General features: G+C 36.7%; 1 protein-coding gene across 1 annotated transcript in view; it reads left to right on the top strand.

The window, feature by feature from the left end:
- Nucleotides 1-26,789, top strand: part of XRN1 (5'-3' exoribonuclease 1) — a 155,215-nt gene that overhangs the window by 389 nt on the left and 128,037 nt on the right. Inside the window, exons 2-10 of the mRNA XM_033092286.1 lie at nucleotides 10,078-10,310; nucleotides 14,264-14,361; nucleotides 15,723-15,832; nucleotides 15,939-16,049; nucleotides 17,505-17,587; nucleotides 24,059-24,146; nucleotides 24,230-24,398; nucleotides 25,695-25,762; nucleotides 26,087-26,224. Coding sequence (XP_032948177.1) covers nucleotides 10,078-10,310; nucleotides 14,264-14,361; nucleotides 15,723-15,832; nucleotides 15,939-16,049; nucleotides 17,505-17,587; nucleotides 24,059-24,146; nucleotides 24,230-24,398; nucleotides 25,695-25,762; nucleotides 26,087-26,224 — 1,098 coding nt within the window. The remainder of the gene's footprint in view (nucleotides 1-10,077; nucleotides 10,311-14,263; nucleotides 14,362-15,722; nucleotides 15,833-15,938; nucleotides 16,050-17,504; nucleotides 17,588-24,058; nucleotides 24,147-24,229; nucleotides 24,399-25,694; nucleotides 25,763-26,086; nucleotides 26,225-26,789) is intronic.

Below are 26,789 nucleotides of genomic sequence, written 5' to 3'. Positions count from 1 at the left end.
CGACAGGCTGCGTTTCTGTGCGCGCAGCCTCGGGGGCGCCGCAGTTCTGACAGCTCCCTGCCTGGCAGGCCCTTCCGCGATTCCGAAAGCGGGTGCTGGGCCAGTGCGCCGTACTGAGCGCCTCTTCCCTGTGCTCCCCGGAGCTGCAGGGTGCGTTTCCCAGCGCAGAGCCGAGGGCGTCCGCCCGGGACCTCCCGGCCCCGCCCAAGGCCACGGACCCACGGACCCACGGACGGGCGATTCCTGCCGCCTCCGCGACGCAATCCCCTTGTTTACTCTCCTCTAGAGGAGGCTGCGTCCCGCCCCACCCGGCGCCGAGGCTCCCCGCATGCCCATTCCCCCCCAAAACAAAACACACTTGGACGGGGAAGGGGCATCATGCGGAGGTGTGTGTGTCAGGGAGAGACACTACTTACAGCAATATTTGGTATATAACGAGCCCAGGGTGACGTTTATGTGTACATTCCAAAAATGAAGTGTATATATCGCAACTGTGAAGGAATAGAAAGCAGTCATTTAGACTGCTAGACTTTCGGTGATACGTGTTTGTCACATTTAATGATTTTAGTAGACCTCTTGTCTGCTTTACAGAAAAAAAATAGTTTTGAAATGTGTATAGGTAATTGAATTGATTGTGATAGGTAGCATTGTATTCGTAGTCGGGGGTGTTCATCCATCCAACACCAACCATCATGCTGTTAAATTATGGTTTAATCTTTTTTAAAAATACACCATAGCATGAAGGTAGGGCTAAATTTCCAGAAAGGATTCCTTGTTGTTGGATCACCATCAGATTTGGTAAATGAGGAAAAGCTTACAAAAAATTCCAAAATGGTAGTCTGCCTTTAATTTGTTTGAAACATGGGTTGAGTTAGATTTAGGCAGACATTTCTTTCCAGAGAAGAGGGTAAAAAAGGTTACCAGTATATTGCAGAAATAGAGACGACAAACTGACTTTTCCTGGTCCTTCATTCAAAAAAGGTTTGAGTATCTGTAATACATCATTCATTTTCTCTCTCTCAAGTGGAAAAAAATGTGATTGTTATTGAAGCTGACTTGATAATACATAGTTTGTTCAGTGATATTTTTGCTCTGTACTCTTTGGCACAGAATTTGGTTTGGAGAGAATAAGTATCCCTTATTCTCTCCATGCTGAGGAGTTTGTTACTGAAGAACAAAAACAGTCTCTTCAAGGCAGTTTTATGACGTGAACACTAAGGGTAGATTTAAACTGGGTTCATCAAAATGATGTGTTTCAAAAATTTTTGATTCTGGTTGTTAACAACAACCACAAAAGCAAATGTTAGAAAGGGTTACCATGCTACTCTCTCAAGCAGTACATAAAAGATGCGAATGCCTGAATCACAATGGTTCAAAAGCTAGTTCTGGGGGGAGGGGGTTGGAAAAAGGTTGGGAGGAGGGGTGGGTTCTGGAAAGAGGATGGGTGGTGGTGGTGATACTAGCATAGGTTTTGGTCTCTGAATCCTTACATAAAAACAGAAAGAGCAATTAGATAGCAAAACTTAAAATCCATAGAACAATTACAACAAAACCACATAACAGGGTATCCCCACGAATATAAGGAGTTGAGGACAAATTACCAATAGCTTCTAGACCCAATCAGTATTGGCATTTCTGCAAGAGAAAGGAAGAAGCAATGGGGAAATATCTGTGGACCTGAGAACAAGAGAACTCCAGAATATTCCCTAAAAGACTCTGAGGGCCAGTTAGATAACTAGCTGTAAATAAGGCGTTTTAAAGGGCAGGAGCAGTCTACCTCCTGTGGACTCTCCAAACTGACTTACCAAGGCCCCATTCTAAGGCAGAGCCCACACTAAGGAGAAACTGCTGGAAGTAAAATGAAATTTTATCAGAAAAGGGACAATAGAGAAAAGAGAAGAGGAAGGTCCAGATAAAAGTGGGGGGAGGTTACAAAGTCAAGAAATCTTAGAAAACAACCACCAACCAAACCACCCAATTTTTAACACTACCCCAAAACAGCAGAAGAGGGAGCTTGTGAAGTTATGGCTTTCCTGAACCCTTCCTCATTCTAAAAGTTCAGGAAAATTAAATTTACATAAAAATGAGCAACAGAAAAGTATCAAGGTGAAAATAACATGCAAAGTTATTACAGGGAAAAAAAGGAACAAAATAGTACACCCCCAGACAATAAAAGCTTGCGATAAAAATATGCACACAAAACAGACCACAACTATAACTTACTATTTCAGAATGAGCTAAAAGACACTAAGAAAATGATATAAGACGTGAAAGAACATTTATCAATTATGGAAATTCAGAAGTAAGGGACAGAACCTAGGGAAAATTAAACATACATGAAAAAATCATTTCAGAAATGGAACCTAAAGTAGTAGCAAGGCAAAAGCAAATGATGCCACGAGGTAAAAAAAAAGGTGAGGAAAAAAAGGTAGAAGAGGAAATTTTAAAAGATAAAGGTTTAAGAGAAAGTAACTAAAAAGATAGGCAAAGAAAACAAATAATGGGTTCCTGAAAAACGAAATCAAAGCAATTAAAACAAATACTAGAATTAAAGAAAATTTTCCTGAAATTAAAAAAATATATATTTGAAATTGCACGTTGAAAGAATATACCATGTACCTAAAAATATTGATTCAGGTGACCAACACCAAGACCTAGTCTAGTAAACTTACCGGACTTCAAAGAAAAAGAAAAAGACAAAAAGCTTTGGTTATTTAGAAGAAAGAACACATGCCTTATAAGGAAAAGAAAATTAGGTTCCCATCACAGTTTTTGATACCAGTGCGTTATGTCAGAAAAAAATGGAGTAACATAAGATACTCAGCAAACTGACTTTTGAGTATAAAGGGTAAACTGATAAACTACTTTTAGTGTACAGGAATTGAGGAAATACTGTTCCTTTCAGCACTTCCTCGAGGAATCACTAGAGAATGAACTTCAGGCAATCGAAATGACTAGGGAGAGAACATTATATATAGTTACCTGTAGAATGAAAACAAAACGAGTTAAGTGAAAGATTAGTGTACAGTGGCTAATCTGGCAATGTATAGATAGCACAACTATAAAATAAATGGGGAGAATTTATTTGTGTTACCAGTACTCAATATTGGTGATAATACTGTTTTTCTGCAATCCATGGGTGTGATGTGATAAATGCCTACCTAATATAGGGTATTTTAATTCTGTCATCTCTTGTATCCTTCAGTACCCAGATTCTTGTTGTGTAAAAAAAGGAGTTACATATGTAATAGAGAAAATGTTCAGTAAAAGCTCTATACTCTTGAATTTGAATTGGAAGTATCAATACAAGCTTATGAGACACACACAGGTCCATAAATTTCCTAGTTATGAAAAAAAAAATTTTTCCTAGCTCTGTCCTTTTCTCCACGAAACAGGCCTAGAAACAATGATCAGTCCAGGAGCAAGATGTATCCTTATTGCCCAGGTTATGGTCTTACTCACTAAAAGAAGTCAGGATTTCTTGGAGAAATGACAAAATACCAGGTTGGTCAGGCAGTATCTAGCCTGGAAACTTCAATCATAACACCATAAACCGTGTTTCCCCGAAAATAATACCTAGCTGAACAGTCAGCTCTAATGTATCTTTTGGAGCAAAAATTAATATAAGATCCAGTATTATATTAAAGACCCGGTCTTATTTTACTGTAAGACTGGGCCTTATATTAATTTTTCCTCCAAAAAACGCATTAGGGCTGATGGTCTGGCTAGGTCTTATTTTCGGGGAAACATGGTAGCAAGGAAACTACTGAAGACTACTAGGGATATGTCAAAGGATTTGAAGAGACATCTGGAAAAGGCTTGCAGTAGCCCCAAATTGGACAGTTTGAGCCTCGGGAATAATATACAGTGGATTCAAACTCATCAAATACGCGTAAGTCCTTGAGTTCATCATGGCACTTAAATAAAGGGTCCCCTTCCAAAGATGGTAGGGATGCTTCCTAATCTTGAAAACTGGTAAGTAAAAGGAAAAAATTAAGCATTTTGTTCTACTTTCTTGTTCCACTGGATAACTAAATGATAAAATGGTCTCTATAAAAGCATTCCAACTGATAAAAAAAGATAAAATATCACCATTTTGCAACCTCACATGAATTCCTAGAAATAGTCTTTGCTGTGTGCAAAAGGATTGTATTGCTGCTGTGGACTTCCCCGTCTGCCTTCCTCACTTTATTGTACCTCAGAACAGGAACTGGCCGTTTCTTGTGTGTTTATTTCTTGCACAGTGTCTGGCACATAGCAGTTGTTCGGTTAATGTTTGCTGACTTAATGAATAAGTAATATAGATAAAGAAAAAGTAGAGATTAAGTTCTAATGAGGACCATGTATCTCTGATGTAAACTTAACCTTTACAAAACAAAGGTCGTATAAGTTCGATTATAAACATTTAGAGCATACTCACTCTTCTTTGTGATTATAATCCAGGACAGTGCCATTGTAATAGCTAAGATTTGTTAAGCACTTGCCATGTACTAAACACTGTTTTAAGTGTTTTATATGCATTCACTTATTTAATCATAGCAGTCCTAGAATTATTTATTGTCTCCCTTTTGTGGCTGAGAAAACTGAGTCACGGAAAGACTGAGTTACTCACCCTAAGTAAAGTAAGTGTTGGAGCTGAATTTGAAACTAAGCAGAATTGCTCTAAGTAGTGTTCCTTAACCTTTCTTTCTTCATTGCCCCTCCTCCAGGTGGCTCTTTAGACTTGCTTTTTTCCAGCACGCTCCTCATGGAAGTTTAATACCACAGCTATAGCTAGCTATCTGTCTGTTTATGTACCGGGCACTTAATTATGTACCCCACCCCACAACAATTTCGGGCCCTCAGGAGCCCTGTTGTCCCTGTTGATAAGGTATATTCTAGAGCCTGCACTTAAAAAAAAACTGTGGCAAAATACACATAACATTTGCCATCCCAGCCTTTTTAAGTGTACAGTTCAGTAGTGACCAGTGCATTCACATTCTGTGCTAGAGCCTGCACTTTTAAAACCAATCTTCTATGCTTTATGCTAAAAATTGCTCCTTGACTCTGCAATCCTAAATTTTCAAGTTATCGGGAACACAAGCTGCAATTTCTATTTTAACGTGTTTGCTCTTGTGTAGGGAGTTATCTGTCTTACCCTTCACTGTATTCACTGTACTGCTGTATTGACTGTATTTTCCAGCTCCTAGCATAATGTGCAGCGCATAGTAGGTCTTCAGTAAATATGTATTGAGTGAATTAATTTGTAAACCATAACATGTTACATAGTCTTTAAAACATGCATAGTATATAAAAATGTATATCAAAATAGTTTATTAATATATGTATAATATATATCGGTATGTTTTAAAACAGAATATTCAAAACTGAATTGGAAAAATAAAACTGGGATTAAGATCTAGAGAAAAATAATTGACAGCTCTCTTAACCAGTCAAATAGATACTGTCTTTATGTAAAAGGCATTTTGCAACAACACTGAGTCGGATACAAAGTTGTACTAACAAAAAGAAACTAGTGTTTTGAGAAAATTAGGTACTAGCATGTCAATACGTAACCACATTTTAAAGCAGTATGAATGGGTATTCCAAGTGAGGGGAGTCGGCTACAGATGCCATTCAACAAAGGGCAAGCTTTATTTGTTCATTAATTTATTTATTAAATGTTTTTGATTTGCTCCTTCGTGTCAGGCAGTGTGCCAAGAGTTCTAAACGTGACCAAAGCAGAGACCTTGCTTTGAAGAGTTTGCAGTTCAGCAGGAAAGAACAGACATTACACTTAAGCATTCAACAAAAATGTGTGGGGCACCTAATATGTGCCTGGCATTCTTGTATTTATTGAGAATACAAAACCAAATAAGATATGCCATAAAAAAAGGAGCATCCTTTCCTCTTGTGTGAGGAAGGGAAAGCTTCCAGACAAGATACCTGAGCTGGATTTTGAAAGCTCAGTCAGAATCTACAAGATCAGTGAAGGGAGGAGCAAGAAGGAAAGAAAAGCATTTCTGAAAGTCGGAACAAGATCTGTCAAGTCACAGAGGTTTGAAATAGTCCAACACATGTAGGGCTCTGTGAGTAATTTACTGTAGTTAGCTTGTAGACATATGTGGAAGCGGGAAGAAAATGGGATTGGTGGGAAAGATAGCAGCCAAATCATACAGTACCTTTTATGGTAGTAAGGGCTTGTAATAGTCTATGGGTTTAAAGAAGGAAGCAACATGGTCACATTGTGTTTTAGAAAATTGCCTGATCCGTGGTGAGAAAGAAACCTGGAAGCCAGCAGTGTAGTCAGAAAACTAAGGTGGGCAATCATGATGGAAAAAAAAGATGAGGTTGCCTAAAACGGTGGGAATGGATAAGATTCTGTAAACATGTTGGATGTTAAATTATAAAAAAAACACCACCACCGCAGTGACTAATTAGATAGGGAGAGGAGGAAGTGTAAGTTAACGTTGAAATTTCTATTCTAATTTCTAGTTGTTGATGAAATAACTCAGTATTATTATACTTCTTTTTGAAGGAACATGATTCTACCGCATGTTCTCATTCTCTACTGCATTGGCTGTTGATTACTTAATCATTCTGTATCTTTCTTACTAATCTGAAATCTAAGAATTTAAAAAACTTTTCTAAAAGGAAAATTGTAGTTTTTCTTCAGGTTATAAAGGTTACATGTGCTCATTATATGAAAATTCATATACAGAAAGATGTAAAAGCTGTTATATAGTCTAGAGGAAAGTAAAAAGCAACTGAAATTCTTTATTTAATTAAATGTATTGGGGTGACAATGGTTAGTAACATTACATAGATTTCAGGTGTACAATTCTGTATCACATCATCTATATATCACATTGTGTGCTCACCACCCAGAGTCAGTTCTCCTTCCATCACCATATATTTGATCCCCCTTACCCTCATCTCCCACCCCCCTCCCCCCTTACCCTCTGGTAACCACTAAACTATTGTCTGTATCTATGAGTTTTTGCTTCTTTTTAAGGTTTGTCTTGTTCCTTTATTGCTTTCAGTTTTATATCCCACATATGAGTGAAATCACATGGTTCTTGACTCTTTCTGTCTGACTTATTTCACTTAGCATAATAATCTCAGGATCCTTCCATGTTGTCGCAAATGGCAGTATTTCATCTTTTCTTATGGCCGAGTAGTATTCCATTGTATATTATACCACAACTTCTTTATCCATTCATCTATTGAAGGACACTTTGGTTGTTTCCATGTCTTGGCCACCGTAAATAATGCTGCAGTGAACATCGGGGTACATACATCTTTACGGATAAATGTTTTCAGATTTTTTGGGTAGATACCCAGGAGAGGGATTGCTGGGTCATATATGGTAATTCTATTCTTAATTTTTTGAGGAACCTCCATACTGTTTTCCATAGCAGCTGCACCAATCTGCATTCCCACCAACAGTGTATGAGGGTTCCTTTTTCTCCACAGCCTCTCCAACACTTGTTATTACTTGTCTTGTTGGTGATAGCCATTCTAACAGCTGTGAGGTGATATCTCCTTGTGGTTTTGATTTGCATTTCCCTAATAGCTAGTGAAGCTTAGCATTTTTTCTTATATCTGTTGGCCGTTTGTATGTCTTCTTAGGAGAAGTGTCTGTTCAGATCTTCTGCCCATTTTTAATTGGATTGTTTTGTCTTTTTGTTGTTGAGTTATACAAGTTAAAAGGCACTGAAATTATATCATCCAGGTTTAACTACTTGTAACATCTTGTTTCTGTATACTCCTGATTTCTCTGTGCAAATGCTATGTAGATAAATATTTTCTACAAATGGGATAATATAGCTGCCATTTTATAACCTACTTTTGTCACTTTACCATATGTATTATACACATTATCCCATACCAAATATGAATGTATATTATAATTGGTAATTCTGGAGTATTCCATTGTATGGATGTACCATGATCAATTTTCTATTAGGCATTTCAATACTTTTCTTTTTTCATCTTTTCTGAATAATACTGCCATGAATATTCTTGTACTTATATCTTTGTGCACATTTACGGTTATTTCCCAGGATAAGTTTCCAACAGTAGAAATCTTGGGTCAAACATGTGCACACTTCAAAATTTTATATATACTTTCATATTAGTTATACCAATTTATTATTCCCATTCCAGACTACTGGGTGTAAATAAATCCCATCTCTCTTTTCTATTTCTGGATTTTCCTCTTCTATAAAATGGGGACTCTAAATGTTTCTCTTTTAATGTTGTTATAATTAAGTGAGAGAATGACTATAAATGTTTAGCCCAATGTTTGGCACCAATAAGTGCTTAATAAGTGGCAGCTATTGTTTTTAATAGCATATGAAATATACATTTCCCTACATTTTGTCATATTCAGGTGAACTTGTTTATAGTACTTTTTTTAACCCTATAGATTTAAAAAATACATTTCTGGTAGCCAACTGCACTGTGTGTTTCCTGTATGATTTATGGCTTTCCTCACCGTAATATTACCAAAACGTTTGTATATGATTTTAAACTCTCATTTCTCACATTAAAATTTCTAATCCTTCTGGAATTGATTTTGTTATAAAATAAGACAGCTTTGGTTTTGTTTCCTGATAGTTAGCTAGATGCCCTATTCCTTTCTTTCACTGATTTGAAATGCCCCTTATATACTAAATTTCTATATCCACTTAGAGTACTTCTGGACTATTTGGTTCAATCAAAGTGTTTTCTAATTTTTAATATGATATAGGGCAGATTTTTCTTCTTTACTCTTCTTTTTATATTCTTTGTATGTTTATTCTCCTAGGGAAACTTTGTAATCATTTTTTTTTTAATTTATTGGGGTGACAATTGTTAGTAAAATTACATAGATTTCAGGTGTACAATTCTGCATTTACTTCGTAATCATTTTGTAAAGTGCCTCCACCTCCTCAAAAAATCACGTTTAGATTTTGATTGAAGTTTTCAGAATTCTTGAAACAGTAAATCTCGAATGTACTTCTAAAACCTCATGATCACAATTGTCATTTCAGTTGAGTTTATTATTCGATAACAGCATTTAAATGTGATACTTAGTACTTATGGGTATTTTATAAAAATGTTTTTATAGTGTTCATTGATTCAGAGGCCAAAACTTTTCACTCCCGAAACTCAAAGACATTCCATTTTCTCAATAATAGGAAAGTATATTATTACCTGTACATTAGGAAGAACTTGAATAATTGTTTCAGAGATGGTTTTCATTAAGTTTATACAAGTATGTTTTTATGTTTAAAAATTCAGAATAATTAGCATATAAGGAAGACTACTCTAAAATTCTTTAATTCACTAGATATTATAGCTAATAAGTTGTGTCCATTTTAGTTCCTTGTTAATGTATATTAGTTTCAGTATTGTTTTCCTTACTTGCTCACAGACATTTAAACAGAAGAAAAATAAATGAGACCCAGAGCCATGAAGGTCTTTTTATAAAAGTACACACCTATTATCCAAGTTTAGAAATTATTTAATTCACATATCAAAAATAAGAAATCAGTTTTCAAAGTTTCCTACATTACTTGGCATAATCTAAGCTTTTAAAATTAACATAACCAAATTAATGACTCTGTTTCAGTGAAACCAAATATACAATAAGGCTTTAAAATCATTTGTAAAACCTTTTAATGACTATGTAAAAACATCCTTTTAATATCAATGGATATTATGTTACCCATTTATAGAGAAAATAGAGGCTTTGAGAGATATTGTCAAATGGTGGGAAGAAAGGAAACTAATATTTTGAGTACCAAATGAAGCAAGCACTTTATTTGGTGTTTTCCTGATTATTTTAAATAAGTAAATAATTTCCTGACCATAAGTTTGATGAAGCTATTGATTGGTACCTCATGTAACCATGTAATACTCGTATGGTCCCATCTTACCAATTTTTCCTGGTTTTTTTCCTTTAATTTCTTTATTCAACTGTGATTGTTCACTCAGTTTTTATATAAGAATGCCCTGACAACCTGCTTTTAATCAGCTGCTTTGCCCAGCTGCTTAGGTATCCATGGTTGATTATAATAATGACCTTAATCATCTCTCTTTGTTTCTTAGATTCCTGAATTTGACAACTTGTACTTGGATATGAATGGGATTATACATCAGTGTTCCCATCCTAATGATGATGATGTTCACTTCAGAATTTCAGATGACAAAATCTTTACTGATATTTTTCACTACTTGGAGGTATTGTTTCGCATTATTAAACCTAGGAAAGTGTTCTTTATGGCTGTGGATGGTGTGGCTCCTCGAGCAAAGATGAACCAGCAGCGTGGAAGGCGGTTTAGGTAATGAAACATTTATGGTTTATTTTAGAATACTATTTAGATGAATAAAACACATTATTTTAACAATAGTTGACTTAATGCAATGCATCTTCTTTCTGTTCATGTTTCTTTTCTGCTTAAATTCCCCCAGAATTAGAACTGTCTCATACTTATAATGTCACATTTTATCAATCAAGTAAACAAATTAGTAATTCAAGTGACATTTCATTTCTCAAAGTATATGTTGGGCTGTGTAAAGTTACTCTGTTGTTCTCTGTGACAAATTTTTCAGTCATCTCATTGGTAATTCGGAAATGGCAGTAATGGAGAGAGCTCCCACAGTAGTCTGCCCTGGCTAAGAAACTGCAGAGTGAACTGAGAGATTGTTTTGATGAGAACATCACTGACGTAATTTAGTTCAGCAAACATTTGTTGAGTGCTCAGACTCTGGGCTAGATGCTGACTCTGGTTGAACATGGACACAGGGCAAGTGAGACAAGGAGGCATCGGTTTGAGGGAGTAGGAGAAGAGAGCTGAGTTAGGATCCTGGATGCGGTTATCAGCCGTGTGAGTTGGGTACTAGAAGTAAGAGGATGAGAAAAGGTTGTACACGGAGAGGGGGTTTTAAATACAAATCCTGGGCATGTGGGGGTATTTCTGAGTAACAGTGAGTGTGCTGTGTCCTTGTTTATGGGTAGCAGAAATAAAGTTAGGAGGGTTGTTGAAGTTGAAGGAAAGAAACCCTGAGTCCAGCATGTTTGAGGGGTCTTTAGCATAATAAACCCTTTCACCACAATGGCAGGTAAAGTAATGGAAAGTACACCAGTGAATCAAACGTGGAAATCATCAAGGAAAGTGGGAGAGAGCCTTGGAGAAGGCTAGCAGTGAGACTGGGAGGAGGGTGGTCTAAAGTACTGATTTAAATATCAAAAGAGAAGAGAGTCTGAAGGTATCGGAACCTCTGTTGGAAATTGGAAATTGGGAATTGGAAATCCTTGAAGACGCAGACCAATCTCTTACTAAAATTTAGATTCTCAAGTACCACCCAAGACTTACTTAACCTGAATCACTAAAAATTGGGCCCTGGAAGCTATTTTTACCAGACTCCCCTAGTATTTGATAAACTGGTTTTTGGGAGCTACTGGGCTAGAAAATCTGGTGTTGAGAAAGGATTATATAAGCCCACTGTGTCAGTATTCAGTTGCAGGTCATATAAACCTAGCTATTTTAAGCAGAAAGGAATATAACAGAGAGAATAGGTGCATGTAAAAATTGTTGTAAGAGCCGAAACAGTGGGAATCTAGGTGAGCCTTCAAAAATGACTTCCAGAACGTACCATTCAACTGATCCACCGGTAGATGGCACTGTTACTACCACATTTAAGAAGTTGGTGGGTTCAGACGCCCCACCAGGACAGGTGGTTCCAGGAATTTACTCCTTTAGCTGTGGTTCAGGGATTAACAAACCACTCCCTGAACTGTTGGCTCCCAGAATACATCCCTTTAGGTAAAATTCAGTCGTCAGGAAGCTACTACTGTGTCTGTCAGCTCTAGAGCTCCTGTGTGCCTGCTCCATCTGTACCAGCAAAAACGATGCCTTGCGCCTTACATCTCAGCATCTAGAAAGCTGCTGAATATTGAGGTCTCCTCTACACACACCCCACAGCCCCAGTGCCTCTACTGTCGTGAAGATTTTACCACACTTCTACCTTCCAAACCTTTTATGGAGGCATCTAACTGACAAAATCGAAGTCATATCCAGAAACCTAGTTGCAGGAAACCTTGAGAATTTTAAGTTTTTTAGCTTTCCAACCTCTCCAGTATCAGAAGACAAACTAGGGGTGGATATCAGGTCCAGTTCACCATAACCATCCCAAGGATTTACTGAGTACTGTGCTCGCCTCGAGTGCCAATCAGCTCATTCTCCACAGCGACTGTTTTCTCCATTCATAATCTTTAATCATTATCTTTCCACATCTCTTACTCATCTTAAAATCTGCCATCTGTCTTTCATCTGCAACATTACACAGAAACTTCCTTACAAGATTCAAATAGACTCCTTATGGCTAAATTTAAAGAATAATTCTGTCTTTATATTACTTCATTTATCTACGGTATTTTAACCATGTTGACCATTCTTTGTTTCTTGAACATTCTTTCCTTGACCTTCATGCAACCACACTCTTACTGCACCTTCTTAGTCTCTTTGTTACCCTGTTTCCCCGAAAATAAGACCTAGCTGGACTATCAGCTCTATGCGTCTTTTGGAGCAAAAATTAATATAAGACCCAGTATTATATTACATTATATTATTATACTATATCCGGTCTTATAGTAAAATTAGACCTGGTCTTATATTAATTTTTGCTCCAAAAGACACATTAGAGCTGCTTGTTGGCTAGGTCTTATTTTCGGGGAAACATGATATCCTCTGCTTTTTCTTAAATATATTGATATTTCTTAAGTTTCTGTCCAGGGTCCTGAGTGATCTTATCCACTGACTTCAATTACTGTATCTTATCTTTCCAGTAGCTTGCTCTCTCTCTCCAGAGCTCCTATATATTTAAATGCCTGCTAAACACCTCTGGGATACCATAAATACATTTCAGATTTAACATGTTCAGAACTGAACTCATCTTTGCCTCAAAATTGCCTTCCTTCTGTTTCCTGTTTCAGTGAATTACAGCACCATGCAAATAGCTGCTCAACCGAAAATCCAAGAATAGTTTGGACTTCTTCCTCTTCCTCATTCCTCACATCTGTGTCCTAGTTATCCAGTCTCTTAAATTTGTCCTATCTACTTACTTCTTTTCATCTTTACTGCTAGTATCGCAGCCGAGGCCACCAGAATCTTTGACCTAGATCACTTTAACAGTCTTAACTTTGTCCGTCCCAAACGTTCTCAACACTGTAGCCACAGTAAACATTATGGCTGTTTCATTTTCTGTCTCCCATTAGAGTTTCTCTTTTGTTATACCCAAGAACTTGTCACATAGTAACATTAATCTTTTGTTCAATCAAAGAAATAGAGGAGAAAAGGAAAGAATGGCTCTCATTGGAAAGATTACAAATGAATTGATATCTTCAGAGTTTTTGTTACATTGAAGAGGTTGGTAAGAGAGAGGGGTTAAATTTGAAGAAAGGTTTGTTTATCACAGAAATAAGAGTTCCACAGGGAGCAGTGGATCGAGCTAGTGACAAGGCTGCAGAAAATGTATGTAAAGCAGAGCTTCCTAACTTGTATGCCATGTGGCATGCTGCTGTGCCAAAGTGAATTACAGGACAAATCGGACAGTACTTAGGGCGCCTGTGTACAAACCTACACCCATCTGACTCTGAAACTTAGGTTCTTCCTAGTAAATCCTATTGCTGCAAAAAAGATGGTTTTACCAATTGATGCCATTAATATCAATAAGCTTTCATTTTGCATTTTTCTGAGGAAACCCAAAGATATATGTTACAATTTTATAATTTAATATTCTTAGAGATCATTTTAATATACTTGTTTGATGTTATTAAGTGTATATATAATGAATGTTTAATGCTATACTTTTAGCTTGTTTCTAGAATCAATTTGCTGTATTGTGATAAGAAAGGAATTACTTTATAATATGTATTTGTAATGTTCTGTCAATTGTATGCTGTGATAATGTTCTATTTCTATAGTCCTTTTCTGAAAAAACTCAATTCTTTAAATAAAAACAAACAATTCTGAGGCTCATCTTTACCAATTATAATTATTTGAAAACTTATATTATGTTTTGAACCTTTGCAACTTTTCTGGAAATTTAAAACTATCCTAAATAAAAAAATGTATTAAAATACCATTTACAGAATATCTCAAAATGTAAAAAAAAGAAAAAATTGATGAATTAGTGTTTTAGTTATAAAAACATCTAAATAACAGTTTAGTTTATGTAAAGATCTCTACTTTTTTCCAGAAACTTTAAGATATTCTTTCCCTTAACATTTAAGGTCAGCAAAGGAGGCAGAAGACAAAATAAAAAAGGCAATAGAAAAAGGAGAAATTCTTCCTACAGAGGCCAGATTTGATTCCAACTGTATTACACCAGGTAAATTCTGAGAGTTTTAAAATGTAAATATTTTAAAATGTATTTTTCTTTTTTAGCCTCTATTTATTTTGTTCCTAGGATTCCATTTGCTTTATTTTTCCAATTGTGTCTCCTCATGAGATGGTTTGGTCATCTTGGTCATAAGTGCTCCTATGAAGACCTGCTGTAGGGATTTACAGATGTTGATGAGAGGAGCCATAGACAGAACTCTCCTACATGCACAGAATTCCAAGCCTGAAATGAGCTTACAAGATCTGTTCTACTCCTGCCACTATTTGTATGAAATCTGACTCAGTGAGCTTGTGGCTCACCCAAATGCATGTAGCTATTATAACTTACTGTATTCTCCTAGTCCACAGTGCTTACTGCTCTACGTCTCAAAGGCAGTTAAGATTCCTGTGACTTTACGGATAAATGGACTTATCAATATTATAAGTTTAATTTTATATGCAGCACATACTTTGTATGTCCTAGAGCTTTATCTAACATTATTATAACATTTGGAAAAAAATGTTAAAATCTGGCTTTTTTTTGAATTCCTTACTAACTTGGATAATTTTCTTTTTCATTAAGTGCCCTGATCACACAGTGCTTGGTTTAATAAGCAGTTTTAGTCTGATTGTGTTCTAAGACTGCATTTCCTTGACTGTTGACCATGTGGGCTTTTCATAAACATAATTAGTTTCCAGATTAGTAATAATTTTTCCAGGTTAACAGTAATAATAATGATAGTTGCCTTTGTTGTTGTTGTTATGGGCAATCTGATTGAAATTGCATGCCTAAAAAAAAAACCTTCAGAATCCAGCAGAGAAAATAGAAAATTGAGGTTTATTAAATAGTTGTAACTCTGCCTTGTATGAAAATATTTGAAGCAGGCGGCTGGTTGGCTCAATTGGTTAGAGTGCGGTGCTCATAAAACCAAGGTTGCCGATTCGATTCCCACATGGCAATGAATGCTGCACCTTCCACAACTAGATTGAAAACAATGACATGACTTGGAGCTAATGGGTCCTGGAAAAACACACTGTTTCCCCAATAAAAAAATGAAAAAAAAAAAAAAAGAAAGAAAGAAAAAAGAAAATATTTGAAGCATAGTCCTGTGGCAATAGTAGTATTCCCTGAATTTCCCTATGTGACATAAATTTCATTTTAGGGTAACCAGTGAAATTAGAAATAGTTGTGATATGTGCTAGGGAAAGGTACAACATTTACCTGCTTTTCTAGAGAAGCACGAGAGCTTCTGACCTGTGATCTTACACCTAGGTAACCCTGGGCACCCAGATCCAATTGCATGTTGTCATTGGGAACTCACTACTTTTATATCTCTCACAGATTAACTTTGTAAAACTTTTTATTTATAGGGACTGAATTCATGGCCAGGTTACATGAACATCTGAAGTATTTTGTAAATATGAAAATTTCTACAGACAAGTCGTGGCAAGGAGTTACCATCTACTTCTCAGGCCATGAGGTTATTATCTTTTTTTATTTAAAGGTTTTTTTAAATTTAGTATTCTGATGCATATCATATTAACGTATATATATATACATATATATATTTTAAACATTGTATTTAGACTCCTGGAGAAGGAGAGCATAAAATCATGGAATTTATCAGATCTGAGAAAGCAAAACCAGATCATGATCCCAACACCAGACACTGTCTTTATGGTTTAGATGCTGATTTGGTAAGTGTAATATTTGTTGTTATTATAACCTTATGCTGTTGTAGTTAAATATTTAAGATAGTTAACTTTGTATAAGAAGCTTTCTGGCTGTGGAAACAAATATTGGAGACGTAATAATGATTGCTACTTCTGCCATTTCCAAAACAATTGGAAAATGAGCTATTTGGCCATATGTTATGATCACTAGGTCTCTGTGATTACTGTTCATACCTGACTGGCCCTAATACTATAAATGATCTGCCGAGGGTAAGGTAGAGGGCCCTTTTTACCCTCATGTTTAATACATGACTTTGAATACCAGTTGATTTAATAACTCCATGACCAAAATAACTTCACTAGATTTGGTTTAATTTTTTATTATGAAAAATTTCAAACATAAACAAAAGTAATGAACCAACTCATGTCCTTCATACACCTTGAATAATTTTCACCTCTATCCCTAACCATCTGTCTCCTTTCTCCTACTTCTCTAGATTCTTGAAACATATCCCAGACATTGTGTCATTTAACCTATAAATATTTTATGTTTTTCTAAAGGAGAGTGTTATTAAAAAAACAAACAAACACAACTCCGTTATTCCACATAAAACGAAAATTAACAGTCACTGTTTAATATATAACCATTTAGTATTCTCATTTCCCTGAATGCTTCATAAATGTTTCAATTTGTTTTGTTTGAATCGGTACTGAAATAAAATAAACAATATACATTGCAATTGGTTGATATATCTTACTAGATTAACTTACTTTGGGTATTAGAATACCAAGTGAGAAGATTAACTGAAAATGCCCTTTTCCAGCTTTTTCTGAGTTTTTACATATTAGAGGTATCCTGGCCTCCAGAAGAGTCCTACTTTCTTCTACCGTGTTTCCCCGAAAATAAGACCTAGCCAAACAATCAGCTCTAATGCATCTTTTGGAGCAAAAATTAATATAAGACCCAGTATTATAGATTATGTGTTATATATTATATTAATATTATATTATATTATACCTGATCTTATAGTAAAGTAAGACCGCGTCTTATATTAATTTTTGCTCCAAAAGACGCATTAGAGCTGGTTATCTGGCTAGGTCTTATTTTCGGGGAAACACGGTATTGGATAAGTTGCTGCCTTTAATTTCTTACCCATTCACCCATGGCAGGTAGAAAGGTGTGAAAACCAAGAGACGGTTTTCTGGAATTTTTTGTTGGGGGGCAGAGTGATGGTTGTAAAAGTTATGTGAGTGTCTAAGGTAAACATTTTTTTTCCTAGCAAAGTGCATCCACTTAACCCCATTCATACGTATAAATGGATCCTATTTTGATATCTGTATATTTACTGTGCCAATAAATTGCTGCCTTTTCCTTAAATAATCATATTCTTAATATAGAAATGAATTTTATTTGATTGCTTTTGTGAACCTGATACTATAAAATGAGAATAGAAACATTTCTTAATCATTTTTCAACAGATTATGCTTGGATTAACAAGTCACGAGGCACATTTCTCTCTTTTAAGAGAAGAGGTTCGGTTTGGTGGCAAAAAGACACAAAGGTAAATCATACTGCATATATGTTGAAGAAAAAACAGAAATTAAATTAAAAATAGTAATCCCTAAACAAATATATGATCTGTAAATATTTTCTTCCATTCTGTGGGTTGCTCTTTCACTGCTGATAATATCATTTCATGCACAAAATTTTTAATTGTGGTGAAGTCCGATCTATTTTTTCTTTTGTTTCCTGTAATTTTAGTGTAATGTTCATGAAATCATTGCCAAATCCACTGTCATAAAGCTTTTTCCCATTTTATTCTAACAGTTTTATAGCTTTAGCTCTTACATTTAAGTGTTTGATCCATGTTGAGTTACTTTTTGTATATAGTATGAGGTAAGGGTCCAACTTCATTCTTTTGCACGTGGATATCCAGTTTTCCCACCATTTGTTGAAAAGATTATCTTTTCTCTATTGAATGGTCTTGACACCCTGGTTGAAAATTAGTTGACCACATATGCAAGGGTTTATTTCTGGGCTCTGTAGTCTATTCTGTTGGTCTGTATGTCTGTCATTATGTAAGTTCCACAGTATTTTCATTATTGTAGCTTTATAGTACAATGTGTGATCAAGCAATATGCTGCGTGTTTAAATTTAAAACAAAATTATAGCCATAAAAGACACATTGCCATTTACTCCCCTCAAAATACTCTCCCTTGCTTCAAACGCACTTATCCCATTGTTCTTCCCACTTTCTGAAGCAGTTCTGGAAGTCCTCTTTCCTGAGTGCCTTTAGTTGCTCTGTCGTGTTTGCCTCAATGTCCTAAATCATTTTGACTTTGGGAAAAAGCCAGAAGTCGCACAGTACCAGGTCCGGTGAATAAGGTGGATGAGGACACACCGTAATGTTTTTATTTGACAGAAATTGCTGTACCAGAAGCAATGTGTGACATGGAGCGTTGTCATGATGGACAATGATTTATGGCACACTTTAAAACACATCTTCTCGCTGCCATAGCTCACACCTGACTGACTGCACCAAACAAGTTGAAACTTGTCACATACTATTACTAAGTTTCGTCACGCCGCTTCCTGTATTAGAGATCCCTGCCTTTCCATTGGATAGCACTAGGCAGCAGCATTCACTGTATTATGTAATCACAACGGAAAAGCTCCGTGTCACACATCGCTTCTGGTATGGCAATTTCTGTCAAATAAAAACATTATGGTGTGTCCTGATCCATCTTACTCACTGCATCTGGCACAGTGCGACTTCTGGCTCTTTTCCAAAGTCAAAATGATTCAAGACATCAAGGCAGCCACAACAGCGTGACTAAAGATACTCATGAAAGAGGACTTCCAGAACTGCTTCAGAAAGTGGCAAGAACGATGGGATAAGTGTACTCAAAGTGAGGAGGAGTATTTTGAAGGGGATTAATGGCAATGTGTCCTTTACTGTAATAATTACTTTTTTTATTTAAACATTCACTGTGTTATTTGATCGTATCTCGTAAGTTTTGAAATCAGGAAGGGCGAGACCTCCTGATTCTTCTTTTTGAGGATTATTTGGCTGTTAAGGGTCTCCTGAGATTAACGTTTTTAGGATAGATTTCTTTTTATTTTTGTAAAAAAATATCCTTGGGATTTTGATAGAGATGACAGATCCCTTTGTATAGTATTTACATTTTGAAATTAAGTCTTCTAATCCATTAACACAGGATGTCTTCTTTAATTCTTTCAACAGTGTTTTATAATTTTAATGTACAAGTCTTTTGCCACCTTTTTTTCTTTCCCTTTTATTTAAAAACTGAAAAAATTGTATAGTCACCATGCTGTTCATTACATCCCCAGGACTTATTTATAACTTATAACTGGAGTTTGTACCTTTTGACCACCTTCACCCATTTTACGGACCCTCTACCCCCACCCCTGGGAACCATCAATCTGTTCTCTCTATATATGAGTTTGGTTTCTTGCCTCTTTTTTATTTTTTTTTGCCTCCTTGGTCAAGTTTATTACTAAGTGTTCTATTCTTTTGGGTGGTATTATAAATAGAATTGTTTCTTCATTTTATCTTTATGTTCTTTGTTGCTAGTGTATAAAACACAATTGATTTTTGTGTGTTGATCTATGGCTATGCTGAATTCATTTTTTTAGCTTTAGTAGCTTTATTGTAGATTCTGTGGAATTATATATATATAATTATATATGTGTGTGTGTGTGTGTGTGTGTGTGTGTGTGTGTGTGTGTGGAATCATGCCATCTGTAAATAGAGATACTTTTACTTCTTTTCCAATTTGGTTGCTTTTTCTTTAAAATAATTTTTTTTTATTTTTCAATTACAGTTGACATGCAATATTATATCAGTTTTAGGTATACAATATAATGATTAGCCATTTATGTAACTAATGAAGTGATCCTCCCCATAAGTCTAGTACCCACCTGACACCATACATATTACAATATTATTGACTATATTCCTAATGCTATACTTCACATCCCCATGACTATTTTGTGACTACCAATTTGTACTTTTTAATCCCTTTCTCTTATTCAACCGTCCCACCAACCCTCCTCCCATCTGGCAATCATCAGTGTGTTCTCTGTATCAATGAGCTTGTTTCTGTTTATTTTGTTCTTCGGTTTCCACAGATAAGTGAAATCACATGGCATTTGTCTTTCTCTGTCTGACTTACTCCAGTCAACACAGTACCTTATAGATCCATCCATGTTGTTGCAGATGGCAAGAGTTCATTCTTTTTATGACTGAATAATATTCCATTGTATATATATGCCACCTCTTCCTGATCCATTCTTCCACTGATGGGCACCCAGGCTGCCTCCATACCTTGGTTATTGTAAACAATGCTACCATGAACATATAGATGCACATGTCCCTCTAAAGTAGTGTATTGGGTTTCTTTGGATAAATACCCAGAAGTGGGATTGTGGGGTCCTTCTTTGTCTCTTGTTATAGCCTTTGTTTTAAAGTTTGTTTTATCTCGTATAAGTATTGCTACCCCATGTGTTTTGTTGTTTTTTTCCATTTTCCTGAAATATCTTTTTCCAGCACTTTACTTTCAGTCTCTGTGTCTTTCGATCTGAAGTGAGTCTCTTGTAGGCAGCATGAATAAGGATTTTTGTTTTCTTATCTTTTAGCCACCTTATGTCTTTTGATTGGAGCATCTAATCCATTTACATTTAAAGTAATTGTTGATAGATATGTAGTTATTGCCATTTAGTTATTCATATTTATTTATTTTTTTCTTCTTCTTAAAGAAGTCCCTTTAACATTTCTTGTAATACTGGTTTGGTTCTTATCTGAGAAGCTCTTTATCTGTCTTTTAATTCTAAATGATAGCTTTGCTGGGTAGAGTAGTCTTGATTGTAGGTCGTCACTTATCCACTTTGAATATTTCAGGCCAATCCCTTCTGGCCTGCAAAGTTTCTGTTGAGAAATCAGCTGATAGTCTTATGGGAGCTCCCTTGTAGGTAATTAACTGCTTTTCTCTTGCTGCTTTTAAGATTCTCTTTGTCTTTAAGCTTTGGTATTTTAATTATAATGTATCTTGTTGTGGGCCTCTTTGAGTTCATCTTGTTTGGACTCTCTTGATTCCTGGACTTGTATGTCTATTTCCTTCACCAGGGTAGGGAAGTTTTCTGTCATCATTTCTTCAAATAGTTTCTCAATCTCTTCCTCTCTCTCTCTTCTTGTACTGGTACGCTTATTATGTGAATGTTGGTATACTTGATGTTGTCCCAGATGCCCCTTAAACTACCCTAATTTTTTTGGATTCTCTTTTCTTTTTGTTGTTCTGTTTGGGTGTCTACTACCTTATCTCCCAAATCACTGATTCAATCCTCTGCATCTTCTGATCTACTGTTGATTCCCTCTAATGTATTCTTCATTTCAGTTATTCTAGTCTTTATTTCTGACTGATTCTTTTTTATGTTTTCTGTCTCCATTTTTATGTTTCCTAACTCTTTGTTGAAGTTCTCCCTGAGATCATTGAGCATCCTTATATCCCGTATTTGGAACTCTGCATCTAGGAGATTGCTTGTCTCTATTTTGTTTTTAGTTCATTTTCTGGAGCTTTGTTCTGTTCTTTCATTTGAGACATGTTTCTTTTTGACCCCATTTTGGCTGCCTCCGTGTATTTGTTTTTATGTATTAAGTGGGGCTGCTAAGTCTTCCAGTCTTAGTAGAGTGACTTTATGTTGTTACTTTATGTTGTTAGTGTCCTGGGGCTCAGTGGCACAGTCTCCCTCATCACCTGAGCCAGGTGCTCCAGGTTTGTCTGTTGTGTGGGTTATGTTTGTCTTCCTGTTGTAATTGAGCCTTGGTTGCTGTTTGCATGTTAATGGGAGGGATTGACCCTCAGGCTGATTGGTTGTGAGGACTGATGTTGACTACAGTGGAGGAGCTGTTGTGCAGGGACTGACGCTAAAGATCTGGATTCACTTTAGCAGGGCTCTGGTGCCTGTTTTGTCTGCCTGTGAGTGTGTTGTTTATAGAGCTGGTTGGGTGGTGCTCTGGTGTGGTCTGAAATTGGCCACTGGATGTGTTGGTTCTGGGGCCTCTTGGGAGGCGCTCTCGTGCAGGCCAAGGTCAGCTACTGCCTGTGCCCTGCCCCAGGCCACTTGGTATGAGCTACAAAGTAATCTGCAGATGGTTGCCACTTGTGCTGGGTTTAGAGGTGCTTGGGAGAGGCTAAGCAGTGAAATTAGGGCAGCTGCTGCTAGTTAGGGCTTGGAGCTGCTGAGCAAGAGGTAAGGGGCACACCAAAGGCCAGATGCTGCTTGTTTGGGTTTTGTGAATCTTTGAGAGATTTTAGGAAAGACCACAACATGACCCAAGACAGGCCGTTTGTATGGAAAAGCCACGGCAAGTGGCTTGCAGGTGAGCCAGCAAGTTGGGTGGGGTGGGGTGGGGTCTCGGAATCATTAGGGCAGGGTGAAGTGGGGGTAGTTAAGAAAATGGAGACTCAGACACGGTGCCCACCTGCACGTGCAGGCTGGGTGCTGGGAGGGCTCAACAAAGGAACAATGGCCTCTGCCAGCATTTCTGTCTGGGAGAAAGCTGTCTCTCCAGCCCTCACTCTGAAGCCAGACTATTCAGTTTCTCCCTGTATGACCCTGGTGCCTTTTGAGCTCTTTTTCCACTGTTGCAGCACAGGGTGAGTGAGTCCACCAGCAAGTAATTCCATACCTGGGTCCTTTAAGAGGACCACCTGAGGTTTCTGCAGCCCTCCATCTCACTCAGCCATAATCTTCCCTGGTTTTCACAGCCAGAAGTTTTAGGGATTTCTCTTCCTGGCACTGGAACCCTGGGCTGGGGAACCTGGTCTGGGGCTAGGACCCTTCACTTCTTAGACAGGACCTCCGCAGCCAAGTTATCCCTCCCTGTTCTCACTTGCCACATATGGGTGTGGGACCAACCCATTCCGGGTCTCTGCCCCTCTAACCAGTCTCGAGGTGGCTTCTCATTATATATCCTTAGCTGTAGGACTTCTGTTTAGCTGCACTTCAGGTGATTCTCGACAATGGTTCTGTAGTTTAGTTGTAATTTTAATGCAGTTATTAGAGGAGGCAAGTACAGTGTTTACCTACTCCACCATCCTGACTGGAAGCACAATTTGGATGCTTTTTATTTGTTTTCTTGTTTAAGTGCCCTGGTTAGGACTTCTGGTATAATGTTGAATAGCTGAAGTGACAGTGGGCATCCTTGTCTTGTTCGCAATCTTAGAAAGCTTTCATTCTTTCACCATTAAGTAAAATGTTTGCTCAGAGTGTTTGATAAATTTCCTTTATCATATTAAGGGAGATCCCCTCTATTCCTACTTTGCTCAGTGTTTTTATCATGAAATGGTGTTGAATTTTGACATGCTTTTTCTGCTAAATAATTGTGATGTTTTTTCCTTTGTTTACTAATTTGGTGTATTACACCAATTTTTTCTTATGTTGAACCATCCTTGTATTCTTGGGATAAATCCCACTTGCTCATGTTGTATAATCCTTTGAATATGCTGTTGTTAGCTTACATTCTTACTTGTAGTTAAACTTGGAGTACAGGCTAACAGCCAGAAATATAAACCCCTCTACCATGCCAGGGAAAGAGAAGAGGAATTAGTGATAGTACCTCACCATTGAAATCTTGGACTATACTGCAGTAGATATAAAAGTGTAGACTCAGTTATCTCTATGCTTTCTGCTAGTGGACAGCCTTAAGTTGGGCCAGATCCCACTGGTTTCTTATATCTGTCATGTATTACTCAGGCTTTTTTACTTCTGAGAATCCTTCCAAAGAAAGCGTGATGCAAACCAATTATTTTTACATTTATGTTATATGAATTATAATTGCAGTTATATTTTTATTTTTACATTACCCTGCAGCTTTCATATAAATTACATGCCTTGATTACAAGAATTAATTATCTCCTAATGATAAGTTTTATTTTAAGCTTTGCTACAGTTTTAAACTTAAACCATAAAAATATAATTAACTCTCTGTTGATCGTCTGACTAATTACAGGGTATGTGCACCAGAAGAAACCACATTTCACCTCCTACACTTATCTTTAATGAGAGAGTATATTGACTATGAGTTTTCAGTATTAAAAGTGAGTATTAATACGGCTGTGGACCAAAGATGTGTATGCAGAAATTTCCACAGGACTTGACTTTTTCCTCCATTTTACTGCAGGACAAGATCACATTTAAATATGATATTGAAAGGATAATAGATGATTGGATTTTGATGGGATTTCTTGTTGGCAATGATTTTATCCCTCATCTACCTCATTTACACATTAACCATGATGCACTGCCTCTTCTTTATGGAACATATATTACCATCCTGCCAGAACTTGGGGGTAAGAAGAGTTTAATATTCATTTGAGGCTACTTTAACTTAGCAGTCAACTAACTCTAAAAATGGCACTCAGTTTATTAGATTATTGCATGCACAACTAAAGTAGGAAAAAACTGGTGGCTTCTTTTAGACTAAGGCAGAAGCTCTGAGGTTATAATTTTCAATAATTCACAAGCAAAGAAAATGACCAGAATTATACAGTCTCATATACTGATAGCTAAATAATCTTTGCCTTTAATTATTTAAAAAAGTCAGTAGAAGTTGTTAGTTTCATTTAGCTCCTTTCATATTTAAGCATAGAAATTTAATTTTTCTGAATGGGTAGTTATTATAGTATTTAACATGAAGGAAATTTTTTTCAATTAAAATAGGAAATTGACAAACAGTGGTGATGCTGAGTAACACAACAGAGTAGGAGCATATTAGTCCTTTTCTTTTCAAGGTAACATATCAAAGGAATGATCCTAATAGATTCTAGAACATATTTAATTTAATTAATTGTTATCAGATGTTGGAAATTGTGGGAGGATTATTATTATGTGAACCTGGAGTTTCTTATATTTTGCTTCAGTTTTTACTTATTGTATGTTATAGTAACATCAAGTTCATAGAAACTAGGGCCAGTTATATAGTCTAACACTGAGTGTTTTTCTTTGATTAGTAGAATGTCAACATTCAACTTTTTTTCCCCCCGTCTTCCGCCTCCCCCTCCCCAACCCTCCAACTCCGGTTCAAGCCGTTGTTTCTCAGTCTAGTTGTGTAGGACACAACTCCCTGGCCCATGCTGGTATTATGAGCCTTGCACTCCCACCGGCTGAGGCAGTTGGTCGCCGGTCATCGGTCAGCTGGTTACAGCAGCTCACAGCAGCTCTTGCAGACTGCTGGCCACTCATGCCGCCTGCCGGCCACTCACTCTGGCCACTGGCCGCTCAGGCGTCACACAATAGCCATGGCAGCACACAGCAGCCCGCGGCTGCTCACGCTGGCAGCCAGCCACTCACGCTGGCCACCAGCCGCTCCTGGCGGCACATGGCAGCACAGCAGCTCACGCCGACCTCCGGCTGCTCTCAGCAGCCCAGCTCTAGGGAGAGCCGTTGTTCACAATCTTAGCTGTAGAGGACGCAGCTCACTGGCCCATGTGGGAATCAAACCAGCGACCTCGGCGTTAGGAGCACGGCGCTCCAACCACCTGAGCCACCGGTCCGGCCTTCAACATTTTATAAAAAGAATTTTGTAGAATTGTTTAGAAAAAAATAATGTCAGCTTTTAGTACAAATGGAGATTTTGTTCCTTTTAGGTTATATTAATGAAAGTGGGCATCTCAACTTACCTCGATTTGAGAGATACCTTGTGAAGTTATCAAATGTAAGTAACCAAAAGTTTGTGTTTTCCTGTCCCAGAGTAGCTATAAATGGTCAGTAACCAATTACATAATACGAGAAGAAAATTTTTTTGTAATTCTAATCCTATTGGTCATTCTGTATAAATAATTTGACCTAAATTTTTATTTTTATTTGCTTTTTATTTTTAATTTTCAGAGTAGTAGATGAGGTCCCCATATGCCTAAAAAGAGTTACGTTCTCTGACTGACTTCCTGTGCCCCAGAAGTAGTCCCTGTTAAAAGTTTGGTTTGTATTCTTTTAGACATACTTAAATTATTTTTAAATGAATTTAAACTTTTCTGTACAGTTTGATCGGGAGCACTTCAGTGAAGTTTTTGTGGACCTAAAGTGGTTTGAAAGCAAAGTTGGTAACAAGTACCTGAATGAAGCAGCAGGTGTTGCAGCAGAAGAGGCCAAGAACTACAGGGAAAAGAAAAAATCAAAGGTGTCCATTTTTTTTGGCGTCCTTTCATTTTTTTTAGCTGTAAAGACAAAACTGATATTCCTTTTTCTCATTTTCTTTCTCATGATTTTGGGGCTGCCTCATTTCATTTTCATTTCTTCTTCTCTATGAACATTTAAAAAGTTGTTTTGGTTTCTTTTTCTCTTTTAGAGCCTATCATTAAAATCTAATCTTTAACAATCAATTTCTTACTTTTACCCTGAAGAAGAACATTGTGGTGTTTTTGCTCTTCCATTCTATTAATAAGCGTAGAAAACATTTCTAAATATGAGTCCAGGAAATTAGTTATCTTTTAAGAATGTGGATATTTATAGCATTTAATGTTATGAGACATTAACTAGAAAAAAATCAGTGATTTTTCTCTAGAAATAATTTGTCTATAAAACCATATATATGTATGTTTATATATTTGTATATAAAACCATATACATATATATGTATATATATAGCAATGATAAGCCAGGTTAAGAGTTGATTAATAGCATCATATCTAGTAAATTTTAAGAGCTCAATAAGTGAATAATAGAACATCTCTAATAAACTCTAA

Source organism: Rhinolophus ferrumequinum, chromosome 2 (assembly GCF_004115265.2).
Source record: "Rhinolophus ferrumequinum isolate MPI-CBG mRhiFer1 chromosome 2, mRhiFer1_v1.p, whole genome shotgun sequence".
Lineage (NCBI taxonomy): Eukaryota > Metazoa > Chordata > Mammalia > Chiroptera > Rhinolophidae > Rhinolophus > Rhinolophus ferrumequinum.
The sequence above is the reverse complement of the archived record's forward strand: the minus strand, read 5'-3'. Positions and strand labels throughout refer to the sequence as shown.